Source organism: Manacus candei, unplaced genomic scaffold (assembly GCF_025592945.1).
Source record: "Manacus candei isolate 608988 ecotype Guabito, Panama unplaced genomic scaffold, ASM2559294v1 h1tg000046l, whole genome shotgun sequence".
Classification (NCBI taxonomy): Eukaryota; Metazoa; Chordata; class Aves; order Passeriformes; family Pipridae; genus Manacus; species Manacus candei.
In genome coordinates, this window is record NW_026138094.1 from 7,165,247 (window position 1) to 7,183,073 (window position 17,827).

A 17,827-nucleotide genomic window follows, 5' to 3' on the forward strand; every position below is an offset into this window, starting at 1 on the left:
GAGTGGTAGGGAGGGCCAGGGACAAGAGGATGGGCAGAGGGAAGCAAGAGAGTGCTTTCTGTGTGGCCTCTAACATCAACATGTTTTGTTCCTTGCCTATGAGGAATACTCTGAGTGTCCAGACAGTGTGTAATTAAATTCCAAAGTTACTGGAGGGAACATTCCACATGCTTTTAATAATGACCCTTAGAAATTTAATGTGACCTTTTTTTTGGTATCATTTGGGATCTGGCAGTCTAACTTTTGATTAGACTGCAGAAGGGTTGCATTTTATATTAGAAAAAAAGTCTGTCTGTATTTGGCTTGCAGAAAAGTACCTGAAAGCTGTGTGCAATCCTCAGTAAGGAAAAATTTTCTTTTTTTGAATGCAATGTTTAACAAGCAAATACATTTCCTTTGCTTTTTTAACAAGGAGAACATTGCTGTGAGTTAAAAGTCTGAGATATTTTCTGGAATAGGGGCTATTTCTCTATGTTTTTATTGCAGTTTTCTTTGTATTATCTTACTGGGAACTAGTAGGTGATGGGTCAAAAGTGTGATTTGCAAGATCTTTTAGCTTTAGAAAGTCCTATTCCGTATTCCCCACGTGTGAAAATCTCACTAGCTGGCACTACAAGGGCAGAATCTTAATGCAGTTCTTCGGGTTTGTTCTGTAGAGCCTTGGTTTGATGTGGCCTCTGCCTTTTTACCAGCTAATCAAGGTCCACTGGGACTGGAGATGGGTAAGTAGCTATTCCACTTATCTTGTACATGTCCATATCCAAAGATACATGGTTACTTACTACAGAGATGGACAGGAAATAACAGTGAGGGGGAAGATCTTTACCTCATTAGTAACATTGCATTTCCTATAGTGCGTATTTTTCATATATTAAAAGTTAATAAGACGGTGTCGGCTTACAAGACTTAAAGAGAGATGCATTACTAAGGTATTTTAAAGCATATCCAGAACTCTCCTTCATACTTTTTCTGTGTCAAACAGTAGTATTTTTTATTCCTTGTTTAAAGTCTTAATGCCTGCAGCTACCAGAAGAAAATGAATGTTTCATATTATATTGGTTACTGCAGTTACACTTTGAGGCCCCAGTCTTGACTGGGGCTTTGGGATAGCAGGTGTGGCACAACACACTTAGCAGGATATCTCCTCTCAAAAGACACTGAAATGTGCCTGGACAAGACTCACCGAAGTCCTGATGCATCCCTTTTACAGATAAGGAATTGACAGATTAAATTATGCACTAAATTATTAACTAAGTTACAAGAGAAGTGAATAAAATCTTCTTTGGAGAAGGCTCTGTTTATCATTCCTATAGGTATTGTGTATGTTTTGCAGTGGGCACACTGTCAAGCAAAGCTAAGTTTAACACACACATAAAAGGTACTTTGTTGGCATCTTTTCCTTGCCATTATATCAAAATTACCGTAGCTCAGCTGCCGTGGCTTCAAATTGCTTCTTCCATATATGAATAGAGTGCTGCTTGTAGGAACAGATAAGAACCAAGAATATATTTGGCACTAAGTAATAGTTAATATTTTCATCCTTTTATAAATAACTCTCTTGCATTCTTCTCTCAAGTTTACACATATACCTGGATGAGGTTCTGTTTAGCATATGTGTTTTCTCCATTGTTTAGAGAAAATACATTGGAGAACTTTTCAATTAACTACACATACTCCAAGAGTTATAAAGGTCAGTCGCTTCTCAGGAAGCTTTGGAACTCCAGTAAAATGCTTCCACGTATTTATGTATCTGACAATATGAAGCAAAAAATAGAAAAACAATGATATTGAGAAAGAGAATTGCTCAGAGAGTAAAAATATAAGGAAAAATCCAGTCATGAGAGTAACTGGCATTGTCTCAAGCCCAGCCCCGCGTGGCAGACCCACAGCCTTTGCACATCGACTGCATTGCAGACTTCCCCTGTGCAAAAGGTAATTTTTGGGGAAGTTTGTGAGGAAAATCCTGTGTTATATTCAGAATATGATCAGCTGATGCTGTTTATATTTGTTAGTACTCAGCATTAAATGTACTTCTTGAAACTAGCTGGACTGTGCTCGTGCTCCTTGCACAGCATCTGACTATTCAGTAAGCAGCTGTAATTGCTGTGAGGGTGATGACACTACTCCCCTAACTGTCTCTCTTGCATAAAACATGGAGTAGAGACTAAGATGTATCTCTAGTTATGTAGGTGAGTTTAGGTAGTTGGGCATAGAGGCAATAGAGCCAATTTGTGCAAAACTTCAGCAGACAGATCAAGTCCCCTGGACAAATTTCTGATGAGATTTAAGATATCTATTGTAGCCTGTAGAGATGTTACTTTCACTGTTTTAAGATACACCTAGAAACTTTTGATTTTGATGCAATGTTTTTAATACTGAACAAAAAATAGCACTAAACTGATTTACTGAAAAAGGCTTTCTTATGCAATACCCATCAAATGTACGAGGACTGTAATTTAACCTTTTCTTCCTAGTGTTGACATTGTATCTTGCCTTGTTTTTACACAGTTCAGTGGAAGTTATGCTTGCAGCAGAATGCACTCTTTCTATGTCAGTTTTGAAACATTTTCACTAGGCAAAGCAGTTTGAGTCATGAGAACAGGAGATACAGGCTCACTACCAAAGCAGCTTTACACGGACATTTAATTTCTTTTCTTTATTTTTAATTTTTAAATTAATTTATGATGACTGTTTGGCCTGCAGGAAAGTACTGAAATAGCTGAAATATTTATTGTATCACCATGTTTGTCTGATAACACTTGCTATAAACCAATTTTTTAAAGGTTCCAAGAGAATACGATTAATTAGATGCGTGTTTTCTGCTGTATACAACAGATCACACCCAGCTGCAGAGCTTTTCTCAGGTAAGTGAGCTATTACATATACCCCTTTCTCTTCCCTTCCCCATCTCCCTTAATTAATAAAGAAAACATGAGAATTGTTTTAAAGTCAGTACATATGTCCATGGAAAATAAAGATCTGGTTACTAGGATTTATCCACTGGGGCCAGACAGCATAGATAGCTCTAATAATGAATTTGAAATAGGATTTTCTTACTACTCTGAAAAAAAAATAAAATTCCTCAGACTCAAAGATAAATCAAAGGAAAGTGGCGCCCCAGTGGACCAGACAACCCATTGGCAGCACAGTCACATGAAAGCCTCAGAGGTCACTACCTCAGTATCAGCAAAGCTATTTGTGGGGCTCACTGTGGAGTTTCACATCGTGGCTAAATCAGAATACTTAATAATCTGGCATCCAAATCTCACATGTTGCCAGGCTCAGTCCTTATGTATAAGAGCCTTCCTTTCACTGCTTTGGAATCTACCCCTTGAGTCGTAAAACATGGATACACAGTCGTATGTTTTGACAACTTAGAAAAAGTTAATTTGGAACCAAATTTAAGAGATTGTGTTGACGTACAGGTAGGTGAATTTTATTGCAAAAAACTCATGATGGCTAAATCTACAGCAGATATTCAGAAATGAGAAGAAAAAGATTAATTGTAATGAAATCTTAGTTATGTGCTTTTTTTTCCAGCCAATGAATACAACTAGGGCCATTACAGAATTTTCCTCAGAAGCCAACATGTTTAGATCATTAACTGTTTATGAGTAAAGTATCTGCTTTGCATGAATTTATTCTTTTTTTCTTTTTTTTTTTTTTTTTTTTCTCCTTAGGATGCTTTGGTTTCTTTCGGGGGAATGGAAATGTAGGTCAGACACTTGAACCCATTCCCACACACATTCCCTCTTCTACCCATCCATAAATTTTGATTTTGGAAAGTCACAATGGGGTTTTCTGAAATTTCTAAACTTGTGTCTCTTGTCCCTGTTCTACTGTAAAAAGAGTCTCCCCAGCCAATCCATATCTCCCAGAGGACAAAAATGCTGGAGTGATGGCCTGTCCTCACTGTGAAAAGAGACTGTGGTGCACTGCAGGAGATGTAGTTCGACAGGAATGTTCAATCTATACAGGAGATCAGGAGCCAAGAAATACTTGAATACAGCTCCCACGGCTAAGCAGGGCTCTGAGCACCTCACTTAATCTCCAGTGTGACCACTCCCCACCTGTAAATTGACATACACTTCCTTGTTTCACAAAGGCTTCAAGAGGATAAAAATCTGTGAAAGTTATGAGATTCTCAGATACTGTGATAAGTCCCAGGATAAACAAATGTTGAATGCAAAACAGCAGCTTACATGGTACATATTCAAGGGCATGTGGAATGAATTAGAAAGATGAAGAGAGGGAGCAAAAGAATGAGAATGGGAAGAAGCAGAAGGGAGGAAGGATAGACAGTAACAGTGCAAGTCAGGCAGCGTGACTGGAAGCTATGGGAGAGTTAGGCAGAGTCCTGCACACTGTGAGTTCATGCTGCAAACAATCTTGTAAGTGTATCTAAAGCAAACTGAGCCAAGGGCTTACTAAATGAGTTTTTTTGCAAAATTTTAATGCTGACATTTTTGTGAAGTGGCCAAAAGTAACTCCCAAAGAAGGGATCTTACTGTCTGCATTTAGAGCATGAGTGGACATATTAAACCTAGGTTTTATTTAATACCTCACAATAGTCTTTTTTGGAGGGAGAGCAATATAAACAGGTTAAAAAAATTAATTTTGTGTACTGTGCCCTGCCAGTGGTTTGAGGGAAGAGGCATGTCTGGATATAGACACATGCTCATCTGTAAATAAATAGGCAATAAGGCCATACGCTCTTCCTTAGCTGCCCTTTCCCATCCTTTTTTTTGGGGGTGAGAGTGCATATTATGAAACTGTACTGCATTCTGGGAACAGATTAATGGATTATTTTTCTGACAATGGAATATAAAGATTAACCATTCACTCATTAAAAAACAAATCAATTTTTAGAACTGCACATTAAGCAACGTGGACTGGTTAGTTAGAGAAACTGCTGCTCCTTTTCAAAGAACTGAAGAGCATGGTCAGTAAAGAAGAGAAAAAACTATTTGGCATTGCAAGAAAGAGGTGACAAAATCCAGAGGAGAAAATGTAGGATTCATGTATAGAAAGCTCTAAAGACAGTGATGCCAGGTAGATGGTTTTATCTTATCCACTGGAAAGCCTACTGTTGGGATAAAGAGTGTATGTCCTTTTTGTTCCAGAACATATTGGTTATGATATATTCCTGTGCAGAAGGATAAAACTCCCAGTTAAGCTTTCCAAAAAGGACTTAAGCAATGCACAGTAATTTATAGTGGCTTTCTGCACTAGAGGTTGTCAAAATTGCCACTGGTCATACCAGTGACAAGCCTCTGCTCGAGTGCAGTGACACAACAGTGGCTGCAGATTAGGTGTGCTGATATTGCAAAACATCTTTCAGCAGCAAGGAATGAAATGGCTTAATGTTAAATGGAAGGACCTGAGACAAATAGTTCCTCATGATTTGCTGAGGAATGTCTCAACTCAGAGTCACTCTAAGGTTATGAATGCTCAGATAGTTTAAACTGAACTGGGCTGCCTTAGAAGCAGATGAATAGTTTTGTATTTTGTGCTCTTTGCAGTGATACACTTTCTACTGGAAACAACTGGTACTAAGAAATAACTCACTTAGGTACTTCTCTGGGTCCACTTTGCATATACATGCATCGTAGGCATCTTTCTCCCAACAATACTCAAAGTCTCCTTGATATTTATAATCTTCAGAAGCAAATTTTAAAATGCAATTTAGATGCTGTTTGAAATCCTGTTAAGCACTTCATTTGCATGTGTGTGTCTAGATACCATTTAAAATCTGATGTTAGACTAGATCTATGTGATGCTTAAAATAGAACTTCAAAAATGTAGTTTTTATAGTCTGATCTTCATGAAAATATCATATTTTAAAATTCTGTAGGCAGAACTGGTATGATGAAAACAAACCACAGCTGAAAATAGTGACAAAAAGGGAAGGTTAGACTTTGTGTTGTACTTTGAAGATTCTCTGTGATGGGAGGTAAGATTATAAGCCTGCTGAAACTGATATAAGTACCCTCTTTGATTTCAGTGGGCTTCACCTCACACCCTTTAATGAAGTATACCTGGATGGCTTTACACACTGTTTACTGCATTTTATTTGAATGATAGTGAAAACTAATGCAAGTGTCAAGAGAAAAACAGCTAAAAATGAAACAACTGCTGAACAACTGATGAAGGAGGTAGCCAAGTACCCAGAGGGCTTTGATATTATTTGAATAAACATATTTAAACTAATGAAATGTATCTCAGGTGTGTGCGAGAAGTCCAGAATGCCAACGGAGGGTTTTAATCATAGATAAATTTCAAAACACAGTATTCTGGAATTTGTCATCAAAATCCTTTGATACAGAAATTTATGGGTTCTAAATGGCACAATGCCTTTTCTCATCACATGAAGGCAATACAATAAGGGATATACCTTCCTATACCTTATGACTTCTCTTCCCCACATCTGTTTTGCACAGTGGTTTTAATTTTAGGATTTCATCACCACCACTGTTCCCCCTTTCTTCCTGAAGCAGGCAGTGGAAGATCACTGCCATCTACAGATAGAAGATAGTATCACTAATATTAAATTGTTGGAACCGTTTCATATTGGAACATTCTTCTCTCTTTCCCTTGAGCACTTGTCTGCTCAACCCCTCCTCCCTCTTAGGAAACCCTACAAAGTCACCCAACACACACTTGTCTCTGTGGCACCTTGATCATAATCACCTCCATTAAAGGAAAAGCATAATACTTTCAGAATCTTAGAAGCCCTGTAATGTTATAAGTCAAAGTTGGAGGGGAAAAAAAAAGCAGGACTCACAAATGTGCTTTCCATTACCTAGTATATATGTCAAAATTTAGTATACATGTCAAAATTATAAATGGCTTCTTACAGATTTCTCAGATAGCAGCTGAGAGAAATAACAAACTCTGTGGACAGTTGTTCAGATGGATTGAGTAAGTGGGTACTTGCTTTCCATGTATCAGAGCCTGGGTCATAGTTTCAAGATGACCCATCAGAAAAACAAGCAAGTATGGCACTGTAGGAAGAGCAGAGCTATAGATTAATCTCAGTTTAATCCCTGTCTTTTATTTTCTTCCTCCAAAGAAGGGAGTAAGAAAAGAAGAGTGATAAAACTTCATGCTATTTTTATTTATTGCAGAAGAACCACATATCTGCAATCTATCAAAAGCGATTACAATTAACATAACTTTAAAAAGGAAAAATAAAAAAATTCATCATTTCTCTCCTTTATCTTCTGTATTCAGATAGAAAGTTTTTAATTGTAAGGAAAACTTTTATCAAACAAGTCAGATAACATCCATTATTAATATACAATAGCATTCACTATTTTTTAATCTCTTCCAATACAGGCTGTTCCACTGAATCCTTTCTGACAATATTAAAAAATATTAGGCAGATTAGGCAAATTAAAAGCAGTCTGGTGTCTCCATTAAGGGATTTGTCAGCTTGCATACCACTTCTGCTGTGTTATACTTGACATAGGAAAGAACATGACAGGTGGACCCAAAAAGAACCTAAGTATTTACTGCTGAAATATCTAAGTTAGGATTGGGCTCACTGAAATTATTTTTAGCTATGACTTGAGAATTTACATCTGCAGAGATTGTGTAGCTGGAATAGTTAGGAAAAAAAAATAAGGGATAAGTTAAATGCAGTAGAGTTAAAGTAATGTGTGACTGCAGGGGCTTTCAGCTGCTGTCTGCCCAAATAGTCTTCTTCATGCACTGGAGAAATGCTTCTTATTTGCTTTCCCAGGTGAAAGAAATTCCCTGGCTTGTTTCCCCTGCTGTCTGTATATCATCCTAGCAGCCAGAGTAGAATTTTGCTTTGATTTGGGAGTCCAATACACCATTAGAATATGATTGCTTCAAGGAACATATTCTGGTACAACATGCTTTTACCTGTACTAGCAACACCAAACAACTGTAAGTCTACTGGTGGAGAAGTCCAAGCAATAAAAGCAACAGCTAATCTGGTCTGATCATAGGGAAAGAGAGGTCTCTGACTCTGAAAACCTTTACCATCATTTTTTGCATGACCAGTTTAGCCTTTATAATCCTGTGCCCACTAAATTGCAGAAGAATATGTCTGGTTTTCTTTCGAACTTCTGACAATTCAAACCCAGTTTATAAGAACAGCTTTCAAAAAATACAGGCTGAAAGTTTGGGCCCCACTGAAGTCAGTGGCAAAAGCCCTGTCAGCTTCAGTCAGGTCAGAATTTCATTCATGATATTGATTCAGCTGCTACCTTTAAATACAAGAGTTTTAAGGTTGTTTCTGTCAATGTCAGGTGTGTTTATTATTTTAAACTACACAGTTTCTTTAGAAAAGTAAACATCTGAGTACCTTTACATTTCAACGAGCAAGATGGGAAGACTGACAGGAGGCATGTCTCTGTTTCACGCATTTTTAACATATAATTAATTGAAATGGTTTTCTGGTAACTATGGAATCAAAGCTGCTTTTCCCCCCTCTCTCAAAGGGCGTTTCTGTACGTAACCAGGAGGTGGCATTCCTGGGTAACAGTTAAAGGATTTCATATACACTATTTCTTCTTTGCATATGAGGGAGAAAAAGGTTTCTTACTATAGTGGCAGTTACTCAATTAACTGAGGCTTAAACTAATACAATAAATTTGATTTATGTATTCTGTGTTTTACAAGGAGTGGCAGAGTTATCCAGTAGTACACATTAATCTTCATGACAAGACAGCAGGGATCTGGCAAGTTGTATTCATCTTCCTGTAAAGTATTTGATAGTAAAAGTCCTTGTCTTCAGTTACGTCATTTTGTTGCCCCAAATAAGCCAGTTTCCAATAATTCACTGACCACAATAATACCCACTATAATACTGTTACAAGAACAGTTAAGAAATTTAAGGAAAAAGACCAACTGAGTCTTATCCAGTCAATGAATCTTAATCAGATTTTTCAAAGTCTGATCATTCCCATTTGTGATCCAGTTGGTCTATGGAGTATTGCCATATTTAACATCTGTGTCACATCATGCCTTTCCTGTTGCCTCATTGATCAACAGACAACATATGATGTTTCCCAGATGTTCAAACATGGCAGATCCCAAAAGACCTATTAAATTACACTAAAAGCAAAACAACATCTATGTTGTAAAAGTTTTGTTAAAATCAGGTATGCCTGAATATTCACAAACTTGCTACAAGATACTTACTGATATTCAAATTGCTTTTAAACATCAGTCAGACTCTTTGAAATGTTCACATTGTGCATTATGTAAGGACTTGGTGTCTCAGAGTTGATACAACTTTCTACTCTGCAATATAACACAAGTTAAAATATAATTAAGCATATTTATACCTGGAAAAGATAAACCACTAGATTTTTTACTTTATTTTACTATTTGTCTCCTCTTATTACATGCAATCTGTGTTCTTGCAGATTTTTACTCAGATTTCTTGCTGATTATATTTTTTATTCTCTGATAAAGCTGAATAAATCATTATTCTCAAGAGCTTCTGCATTGCATTCTCTCAGCAAGGCAAGGCAGTATGTGCTGTTCTTTGGTGTGGCCTTTTTCCACTGAAAAGGATCATTATAAAGACCAAGACTTACTAAGGTGTTACTTAAACCTTTGTTTTATACCTGAGTAATAGTTAAATTAAATTCTAGATTGGATTTCAAAGTGATCCAGTTTACAGCATCATGGTACAACATTCTGCTTTGAAACAGAGTGATACAGTAGTTTTACCATGAACATGAATATCCTTTACACCTTTCTGAAACTAATGTTTACTGTTCTAACAACTTTGCAACTTCAGATTTTGTGCTGGCATCGTCAGCAATGAGAATGTCAGCATTGTCTGATGAACAGCTGTGTGCAGAAAATCAGTACCTTGATTTTGTTACCTGTGAAATAGCAGCACAGAACTCAGGTGCAGTTTGTTTAAATCAGAGAGAGAAACATTTCAGAGAAATGTTTCTGTACATTACTACATTGGCTCATTTAGAGTTGCTTTTGCCTTATCTTTAATAAGAAGGAACATAGCTACTTTAGAAAGGCCAGCAAAAAGAGGAATGTTGAACAGTCTAGAGTTGTCTGAGAGCACTGAATGCCTACGTATATGCTAACAGTAAAAACTGCTACCAAAACCAACATAGGCACCTAAAAGTTACAAGATCTCCAAGCTGGAGCTGTTCAGGAGTCCATCCACATGGTATATTTTGCAAGATTAGGATTGAAATTTTTTATCTGCTGCATACACAAAAAAGTAGGTTGTTGAGTTTTCAAAACCAGAATATCTTATAGTATACACATATCTCACTTTTAAAAAATATCTATATCTAGATTTTAAGTTCACCCAAATTGTTTATATGTCTTTTTAAAAGAAATATGTAATTAGAACAGTCTTTATTATTTAATGGCATAAGACCTAACAAACTTTTGTTATTGACACTTGCAGAATAACAGCCAGAGATTTAGGAAAGTGAGGACAGAAGGATGACAGGGAAGCATGTGGAATACAAATACAAGGAGACAAGAAGAGAAGCAAAGATCTGGAGGACGGTAAAGCAACACATATGGAAAGTCAGCTTGAGAAGAACAATCACATATGCCAAAAATAATTCACTGGCTACATGTAGTTAGAAGGTCTGGGGAGCAAACATAAGCATCCTAAACAACTGCAGTAGGTTAGCCAGAGTGTGTGCTGGCCCCAGGGCCACATATTCCTGCTCTGACTGCCAGCAGCGTCCGTTTGGAACAGAGAGCTTTCCAAGTTTTGGCCAGTGCTGGCTGTTTAGAGAAGGTTGTCTGTTCCTTTCCATTTCTGATGATTTCTTATGTAATCTATACTGCAATGCAAAGCCCTGTCAGAAATACCTGAGCCAGTTTATCTACACAGAATGTGCTGATATGCAGAATTGCTTGGTTATGTTCTAGAAACAAAAACATAGTGTTAACCTACTCCTGTACATGATCATATTTTCATATCACCAACTTTTTTTTGTTTGATTTTAAATAATTATTTCATTTAAGTTCATAGAAAGGGTGCTGAAACAACCTCATGAGATGTACTTACTGTCTCGGGCATTTTTTTGTAGAAGGATTTTCTTCTGACTTTGTTATTGAGGTAGTTTGCTGTTGGCATTATTTTCACAGTGTCAGCTTCCAGGTGTGTCCTGTAACATCAAACCCAGGAGCTGACACCAGGAAATTAGCTAAATCAGTCCCAAATCCAGTGTTGTAGTCCTTTGGATTTCACTCTGGAACACTATGTTATACATTAGTTCATTTACTTGTGTCAGTACTCAAGTTCCAGTGTCAATTTAGTTTAGTAATCTCCCCTTTTTTTTTTTTTGAATTGTCAAACCAGATGAACCCCCATAATCTTATATCTGAGCCTGCTTTATTGTTAAAACTTTCTACAAGTTTGCTCTTGTAGAGTGGGGTATTGGCCAACTGTTCTTTCAAATGGTATAGTTTCAGAATGCTTGTTTTCTAAACACTAGTTTTCCAATATGTTCTTCTCCAGTGATCAAAAAACCACAGCCTATGATTACAACATTTGACAACTAACATGAAAATTAACCAGGTAATCTGCACTGTCATTAGATATGTATAGTCCTTACAGACCATTAGTGGGTGTCACATCTGTGTCTGAGAGTCTTGTTCCCTGTTGTTTGTAGTTACTCTTGTCCTGGATCAGCTGAGTACATCCAAGGTCTCCTAATGCCATGTGTAGAAATTTATTTCATCATAAACTGATGTACAGTAACTTATTTATTCCTTAAGGCTTAAATATTCAAGATAAGTGCTTTACTGAGGTAGTCAGCATGGCCCAGAATCAAATACAATACAATTTCATCACAAAGTCATCTTTCCTCCCCTTTTTGACATTTACTTTTATGGCAGTAACCACAAAATATCCAGATTGCGTTTCACCAACATGTAGTTGCCTACAAATTCCTACAATTGCCATGTAGGCAATGTAGTTGGCTTCAGATTCCAAGTAATTTCAACTGCTAAGATGCATCTGGATAATTTTTAAAATATTTCTAGTTTTCATTCTGCTGAAAACCTAATACTTCATATGGCTGTTATTGCAATTTCAGCTGTTAAACTTAAGATGATTTGTTGATTGAAAACCAAACACCTACAAGGTTGTTTACCACATCTTCATATTGAGTTTCTGCTGATAGTGTTTTTTACATAGTATTATCCACACTGAAATGCAAGTGAATTATAAATTTAACCATTTATCCAGGAGTTTGTGTTGTTTGAATTTCACAGAACCAATTTTCAAGCCCAGTTCTCCCATATAAGTCAGAAATGCATATTTTTTAGTCACTGCCTTGATCTGAGCCAGTTAGGAGCTCTCAGTTTGTACAAACTTCACTGTCCATTTTAGCACACCTGATTCAGTAACATGTTGGAGCCATGATCTGTTGCTCTCATGCACTTTGAGATTTTCTAAGGAGTGGGACGGTAGTTATTGTTTAAATATCCAGACACTTAGAACTTTTGCTGTGAAGGTCCCCTTTTTCCCAGGCTCTATGAAACATTTTTCATTCTGCCCTTGTAATATTATCTCCTGACCTGTTTTCTGCTTGTAACATTTATTTTTAATAGAAGCTTTAGTTTTTTTCCCATCATGTCAGCTTTTGTCTGAACCACTTCCCATACTTTTTGTACTATTTTTCATTTCTCTCATTTTACAGACTGAATCAGTAACTTCTCATAAAATTTAAGGATGATAATCCAGCAAATTACAATCCTTTTTTCCATAAAATCTAACTATGTGATTATAAATCCTTTAGAAATCCCTTAGCCACTGTGTTACTGGATACAAGCTATAACTTTTGTTTATATCTGAACTGAATACTAGTGTCTTTTTCAGGGTGCCTCCACCACATCATTAACAACCTGGACTATTCAGGTTGGATCACTAATTAGGTTTTCTCCTTGTCTGTATCATTGAGCAATTAGGCTATGAAGTGAAATTTCCACAGGCTATTTCCCACTTGCAAATTCTTGTATCACTTCAGCAGAGACAACATGGCTGCTATCCTTGGGTTACAAGCAGGATTTAGAAAAAAAAAAAAAAAAGGAAGTTGTAGACATACAGCTTTACTCAAATTCTTTATCTAATCCAATTTTACAGCTAACAGCCACGGCAACTCCATAATCCATTCATTCCTCTCCACAGTGATTTATTTCGAACTCCTTCCTTCTTTGCTTCTGGTCCACCCATTCTTAAGGCCAAAGATTAGCCAAAGCCGCCTTCTCTCCCTAACTCTCTGGAACAGTAAGAGCTTACTTTAATACCTCTTACAGATCTCCAATATCTTTGTTTAGGGCCTTGTTTGCTCACCTGAGATCTCTACAAATGTGTCACTGTTGTAAGCCATATCCAGTTTGGTCTGCACAGTTAACATCGTGCTGCCAGTTTCAAATCTGAAGAGAAACTGGTGCTGAAATCAGGTGATTTCAACTGTGATGTGATTGTGTTTACTTGTAAGGAGGCTGAAAATGCTCTTTCCCTACACACAGGTGGCATCAGATAGCATGGTGGCGGCAGGATTCTTTTCAAACATTTCCAAAAACCTGGAAGGGCTTCACCTTGCAGTTTGTTTTCCAGAGGGAGTGCTGACTGGTACTGTCCTCTTTGCTTTCTCTTCTTCCTCTCCTGCACAGAGAGTCCTTTGTCAAGTAACAGCCAGTTCCTTAACTCAATAATGTGTTTGTCTTTGCACTTTGTTTCACAGTGGTATAATAATTGTTTCTAACAGGTGCGGACAGTGATTCCTTTCTCCCAAATTACAGTATGACAATCACTCTGAAAGTTCTTGTATTTTTTGCCTCTTTGCTATTGTAAAGAAGTAACAGTAACACACCCTGGAAATGCCTTTCTCTCCCAACCCAATAAAAATGTAGTAAGCGTGACAGTGAGTAACAGAGCCCTGCTGCAGCCAGCGAGGCTTATCTCTAAACTGCTTCCCGGGTCCCTGCACAAGTTTCAGCTGAATCATAACTCCCGAGTGTCCTTAGAGCCAGGATGGAGCAGCATATCACAGAGCTTATCTTCCCCACAATCTAAGCATCGCCTGGAAGTGCTTCATCATGCAGGCAGAATCACATCTCTTATTTATATCGGCACATTCCTGATACGCAGTCATGTTTCAGTATACAGTCAATCTATCCAGCTCATAACAACCAGACAAACAACTAACCCGTCCTTTCAGCAGAGCTATTTCTAGTCCATCTGCTCCTCCAAGTGGGAGACTGCGTTTTGGAACCTCGAGCAGGACCAATGCAGCAATGGAATCACATTACCGAGTGTTCCGATGCACAGCACTAACCAGTCACGTTCTGGACTACTGTAAGTGCTTTTGTGTTTTAAAAGCTGCAATTAAATTACCACTACAATAACAGACCTGAGGTTAACGAGCTCAGCTAGAGATGCTACATTGAACCACAAGAAGTGAGACCAATAAAGTGTCTCCAAGCGACAGCGCAGCGTGGGCGTTTGCCAGCGCCTCATTTGCATAGCGCCGCAAAGTGTCCAATGGGCGGGCGGCTCCGGCGCTCTCATTTGCATGTACCGCGGCGCCGGCCAATGGGGCGGCGCCGGCCGGGCCCGGGAGGGCGATGCTCGGCGCGGCGCGGGCGGCGCAGCGAGAGGCCGGGCCGGCCGCGGGGACCTGCCGCGACCTGCCGGCCCTCGGCCCGGGGGCCGCGGGGGAACATGTCGGTGGCGGGGCTCAAGAAGCAGTTTCACAAAGCCAGCCAGGTAAGGGCGGCGGCGGCAGAGCTCTCCCGGGCGGGCGGCAGAGCCCCGAGCGCGGGCAGAGCCCCCGGCGGGCTGTGCTGTTGGTGGGTGTCTCGCCCAGCGCCCGCTCCCGCGGCGCGTCCCTGGACCTGCGGCGGCATCACCTCGGGGAGGGTCTCCTTCGGCGTTACCGCCGGGTCCTTGGCTGGTGGTGTTGCCTCTGAGCCTCTTGGGTTGATCCTCACAGGAGAGGGTTGCCCGTTCCCTTCTCTTGCTTGGGGTCTTCTAGTTATTAGTGTTTGTTGTTTAATGCTGGATTCGTGATCATGCTTTGAGGCCTCAGTTAAAGCTGCAGCCTGTAGGATAGCAGCTTTCCCCTAAATAGTTCATTGTGTTGATCTTCCAAAAATCGCTGGTTTATTATCCTACCTGGAATGCCACGTATTTGTCCTGCAGAGGGTATCAGATGTTTCTAGAGTTTTCCCTCTTTTTCTAGATGCTTTTCCAGGATGACCCTTCATCTTCTCCTGACCCCATTAACTCTTTTGTAATGTGCTTCTCTTTAATAGTATAGCTGATTTCTTTGAAGAGAGAAGCTCCTTTCTGTCAAGCAGGTGAACTGGCTGAACTCCATGGCACCAGAGTGGCCCACAGGGCTCAGGAAGTGGCCACAGTAGGATTCTTCCACTGAAGGTGTTTAGAAGCCTCAGCTGCTTTGCCAGCTTGCACCAAGCCAAAGAGATCCGTGTTTCTGCTGTCTGTCATTAACGATAGTGGTAATATTGAAATTAGTGTACATAACATATTCAGGCAAATCCAGTAACTGCTCTTGTCTTGGTGAGAGTGGCAAAAATAAAGATTCATTGAGTACTTAGCTGTCATCTTTCTAGGTCTTCCTTCAGATATGCAGCTTGTCAGCAGCCCAAGTGCAGAATGTTCACTTTGTTTGGATATAGAGATGCTAAATATTTGTATCTAATGTTTCAGTAGTGTGCTCGCTTCGTGGAATGTACTGATCCTGAAAAATGTCATGCAACTGTATCTTTTCGTTAACTGTCACTGTTCCTTTGAGAAAATTCTGGACTTGCAGGGTAAACAAATCCAAGGACAATTTATTCAAAGTTTTGGCTTGTTTTGCACCTGACTTATGTGGGTAAGTGATGAAGCCTTTGCTATGGTGAGTGTGTAACTCAAGAATCAGAAGGTATTTAACTGAGGGAGTTAGAGAGGTAACCACAAGAAGTGCCATCTTGTCTAGCAGCTGGTAACAGTGCAAGTTACTTAATCCTGCCTAGATGTCAGGTAAACACTAACAAAACAAAGGAGGGTTGGAATCTGATAAAGTTAGTAGTACTGGCAAAAAGGAACAGTAGAATAGATTGGATTGGAACTGTGCATTTATTGAAAAGTTGTGGTATGATTTTCAGTGTTCATTACAGTAAGGAATTGTGATGCACAGTCATGGAATATTCTCTGGATGGGTCAAAGGTAAAGTTTCCACTTATTTTCGATGGCAGGACTGAGCAAGGAATTAAAATCAGTGGATTTAAAAAGCCTTTCTTTAAGGAAAGAAATACTCTTTAAATACTCTTTAGGAAATTAACATGCAGGAATAAGATACTGCAATTTAATTTTTTTAATTTTTTTTTTTTTGGTACCTGTGGTAACAGAAGACACTTCTTGAGAGCTCATTCTGGAAGAATTAAGATAAGATGTTGGGCAAAAACAGTAGTGGGAAAATAACAGAAGAAATAGCATATATATATGTATTAGGTGAAAATATCCAGGTCTAAATAACGGAAATATTTATCTCTGACACACAGAGACACAGTCATGTGCAGACATGTAAAGTCGTTGAACTAATAAAAATAAGGTGGAACTTGCAAAATGGAAATATTGGGACTCCATCTTTTAGTGGAATTCTTTTACAAACTGCTAATCCAAGCAAATGCAGAGCGTGAAAAAGTATTTCTCAAAGATGGTTTGTTGAATCTCCAAGTGGATCACTTAAGGAGACATAGACCTTTGTGTAATGAATGGATGGGAGATGCCAAGGAAAAACTGTTAACAGCAGAGACAGGCATTGCTTGGGAAAAGAATGAAATTAATTCCTTTAGTGTTCCCAAAGGAGAATGGGGGCAGATGACAAAAACTGGCTAATGTCCCAGAGGACACTGAGGAATACTGGAGGGAATGAGGCTTGTGCCAGAACATGTGATTAAGGAATAAGAGTAATATTTGAATGCTGACAGAATCTAATGACAAAAAATCTGAAGGGTGAAGAAGGTGGATTAAAACAGTCTGTGTTTAATAGTTTATTCAGAAATGTGAATAAATATCAGAAAAGTGACAAGATCTATATGCTTTCAAAAGATAGTATTTCCATGCTAAAATAGACTTCTGGTCAGCTGAAATAAACCACAGTCTAAGTGAGATATAGAGTACTATGGATGTATAGTTATAAAAAGGTAAATTGAAGTAAAATAAATGGAGTTATAGAATAACTCTATTTACTCTTAGGAAACCACTGAACTGTTGCAGAACTTTTTTGCACCAGAAATGCATTTCAGTTTTTGTTTTTGTAAATAGCCTACCTCTTCTGTGTGTCTTTATGTACAGCTTTAGTATTGACTAGCAGTGATCACCTTTGTGTGTAGCCTTAAATTCCAAGTTGCGAGAATCCAGGAGAAAAGCAAGGAATACTTAGGATTTTATACATGCATTGGAGGTTTCTGGGATGTTTGTCTGGTGCCTGTCAGCTTGGTTTTTCTGAAGTTACAGTTAAGTAAATAAGTGTTTGCTTTATAAAAGGTCAACAGCTAACTTTTTATGGTCGCTAAAGACCTTGCCAAAGTCAGGCATGACACACTATTGCAGACTTGGTTGGTGTAGTAAAAAGTCACCATGACTCTGTTTGTAATGTAGTAATTCACAAGATGTGTTCTTGTTGGTTTCCCCCTAGAATTTTTTACCCAACTGTATTTTTTTTTTTCACTGAAAATAGCATGTGTGTATTGTTTTTCACCTCTGTGTCTGGTAGTGAGATCTAGAAGACAACTCTTGTGTTACGATCATTTGCTGGAATTACTGCAGTCA

At 38.5% G+C, this 17,827-nt stretch overlaps 1 protein-coding gene across 2 annotated transcripts in view; it reads left to right on the forward strand.

Annotated features, from left to right (window-relative positions):
* The first annotated feature begins 684 nt into the window (after nt 1-684).
* Nucleotides 685-17,827, forward strand: part of SH3GL3 (SH3 domain containing GRB2 like 3, endophilin A3) — a 60,897-nt gene continuing 43,754 nt past the window's right edge. The window contains exons 1-2 of one of the 2 annotated variants that reach the window (XM_051796650.1): nt 685-722; nt 2,784-2,864. Coding sequence is in view for 1 of the 2 variants with exons in the window: in XM_051796649.1 (XP_051652609.1) it covers nt 14,708-14,752 (45 nt within the window). In the remaining variant the exon portion in view is untranslated. Of the gene's footprint in view, nt 723-2,783; nt 2,865-14,642; nt 14,753-17,827 lie in introns of those variants that run through there. The other variant, XM_051796649.1, reaches the window with a different exon arrangement.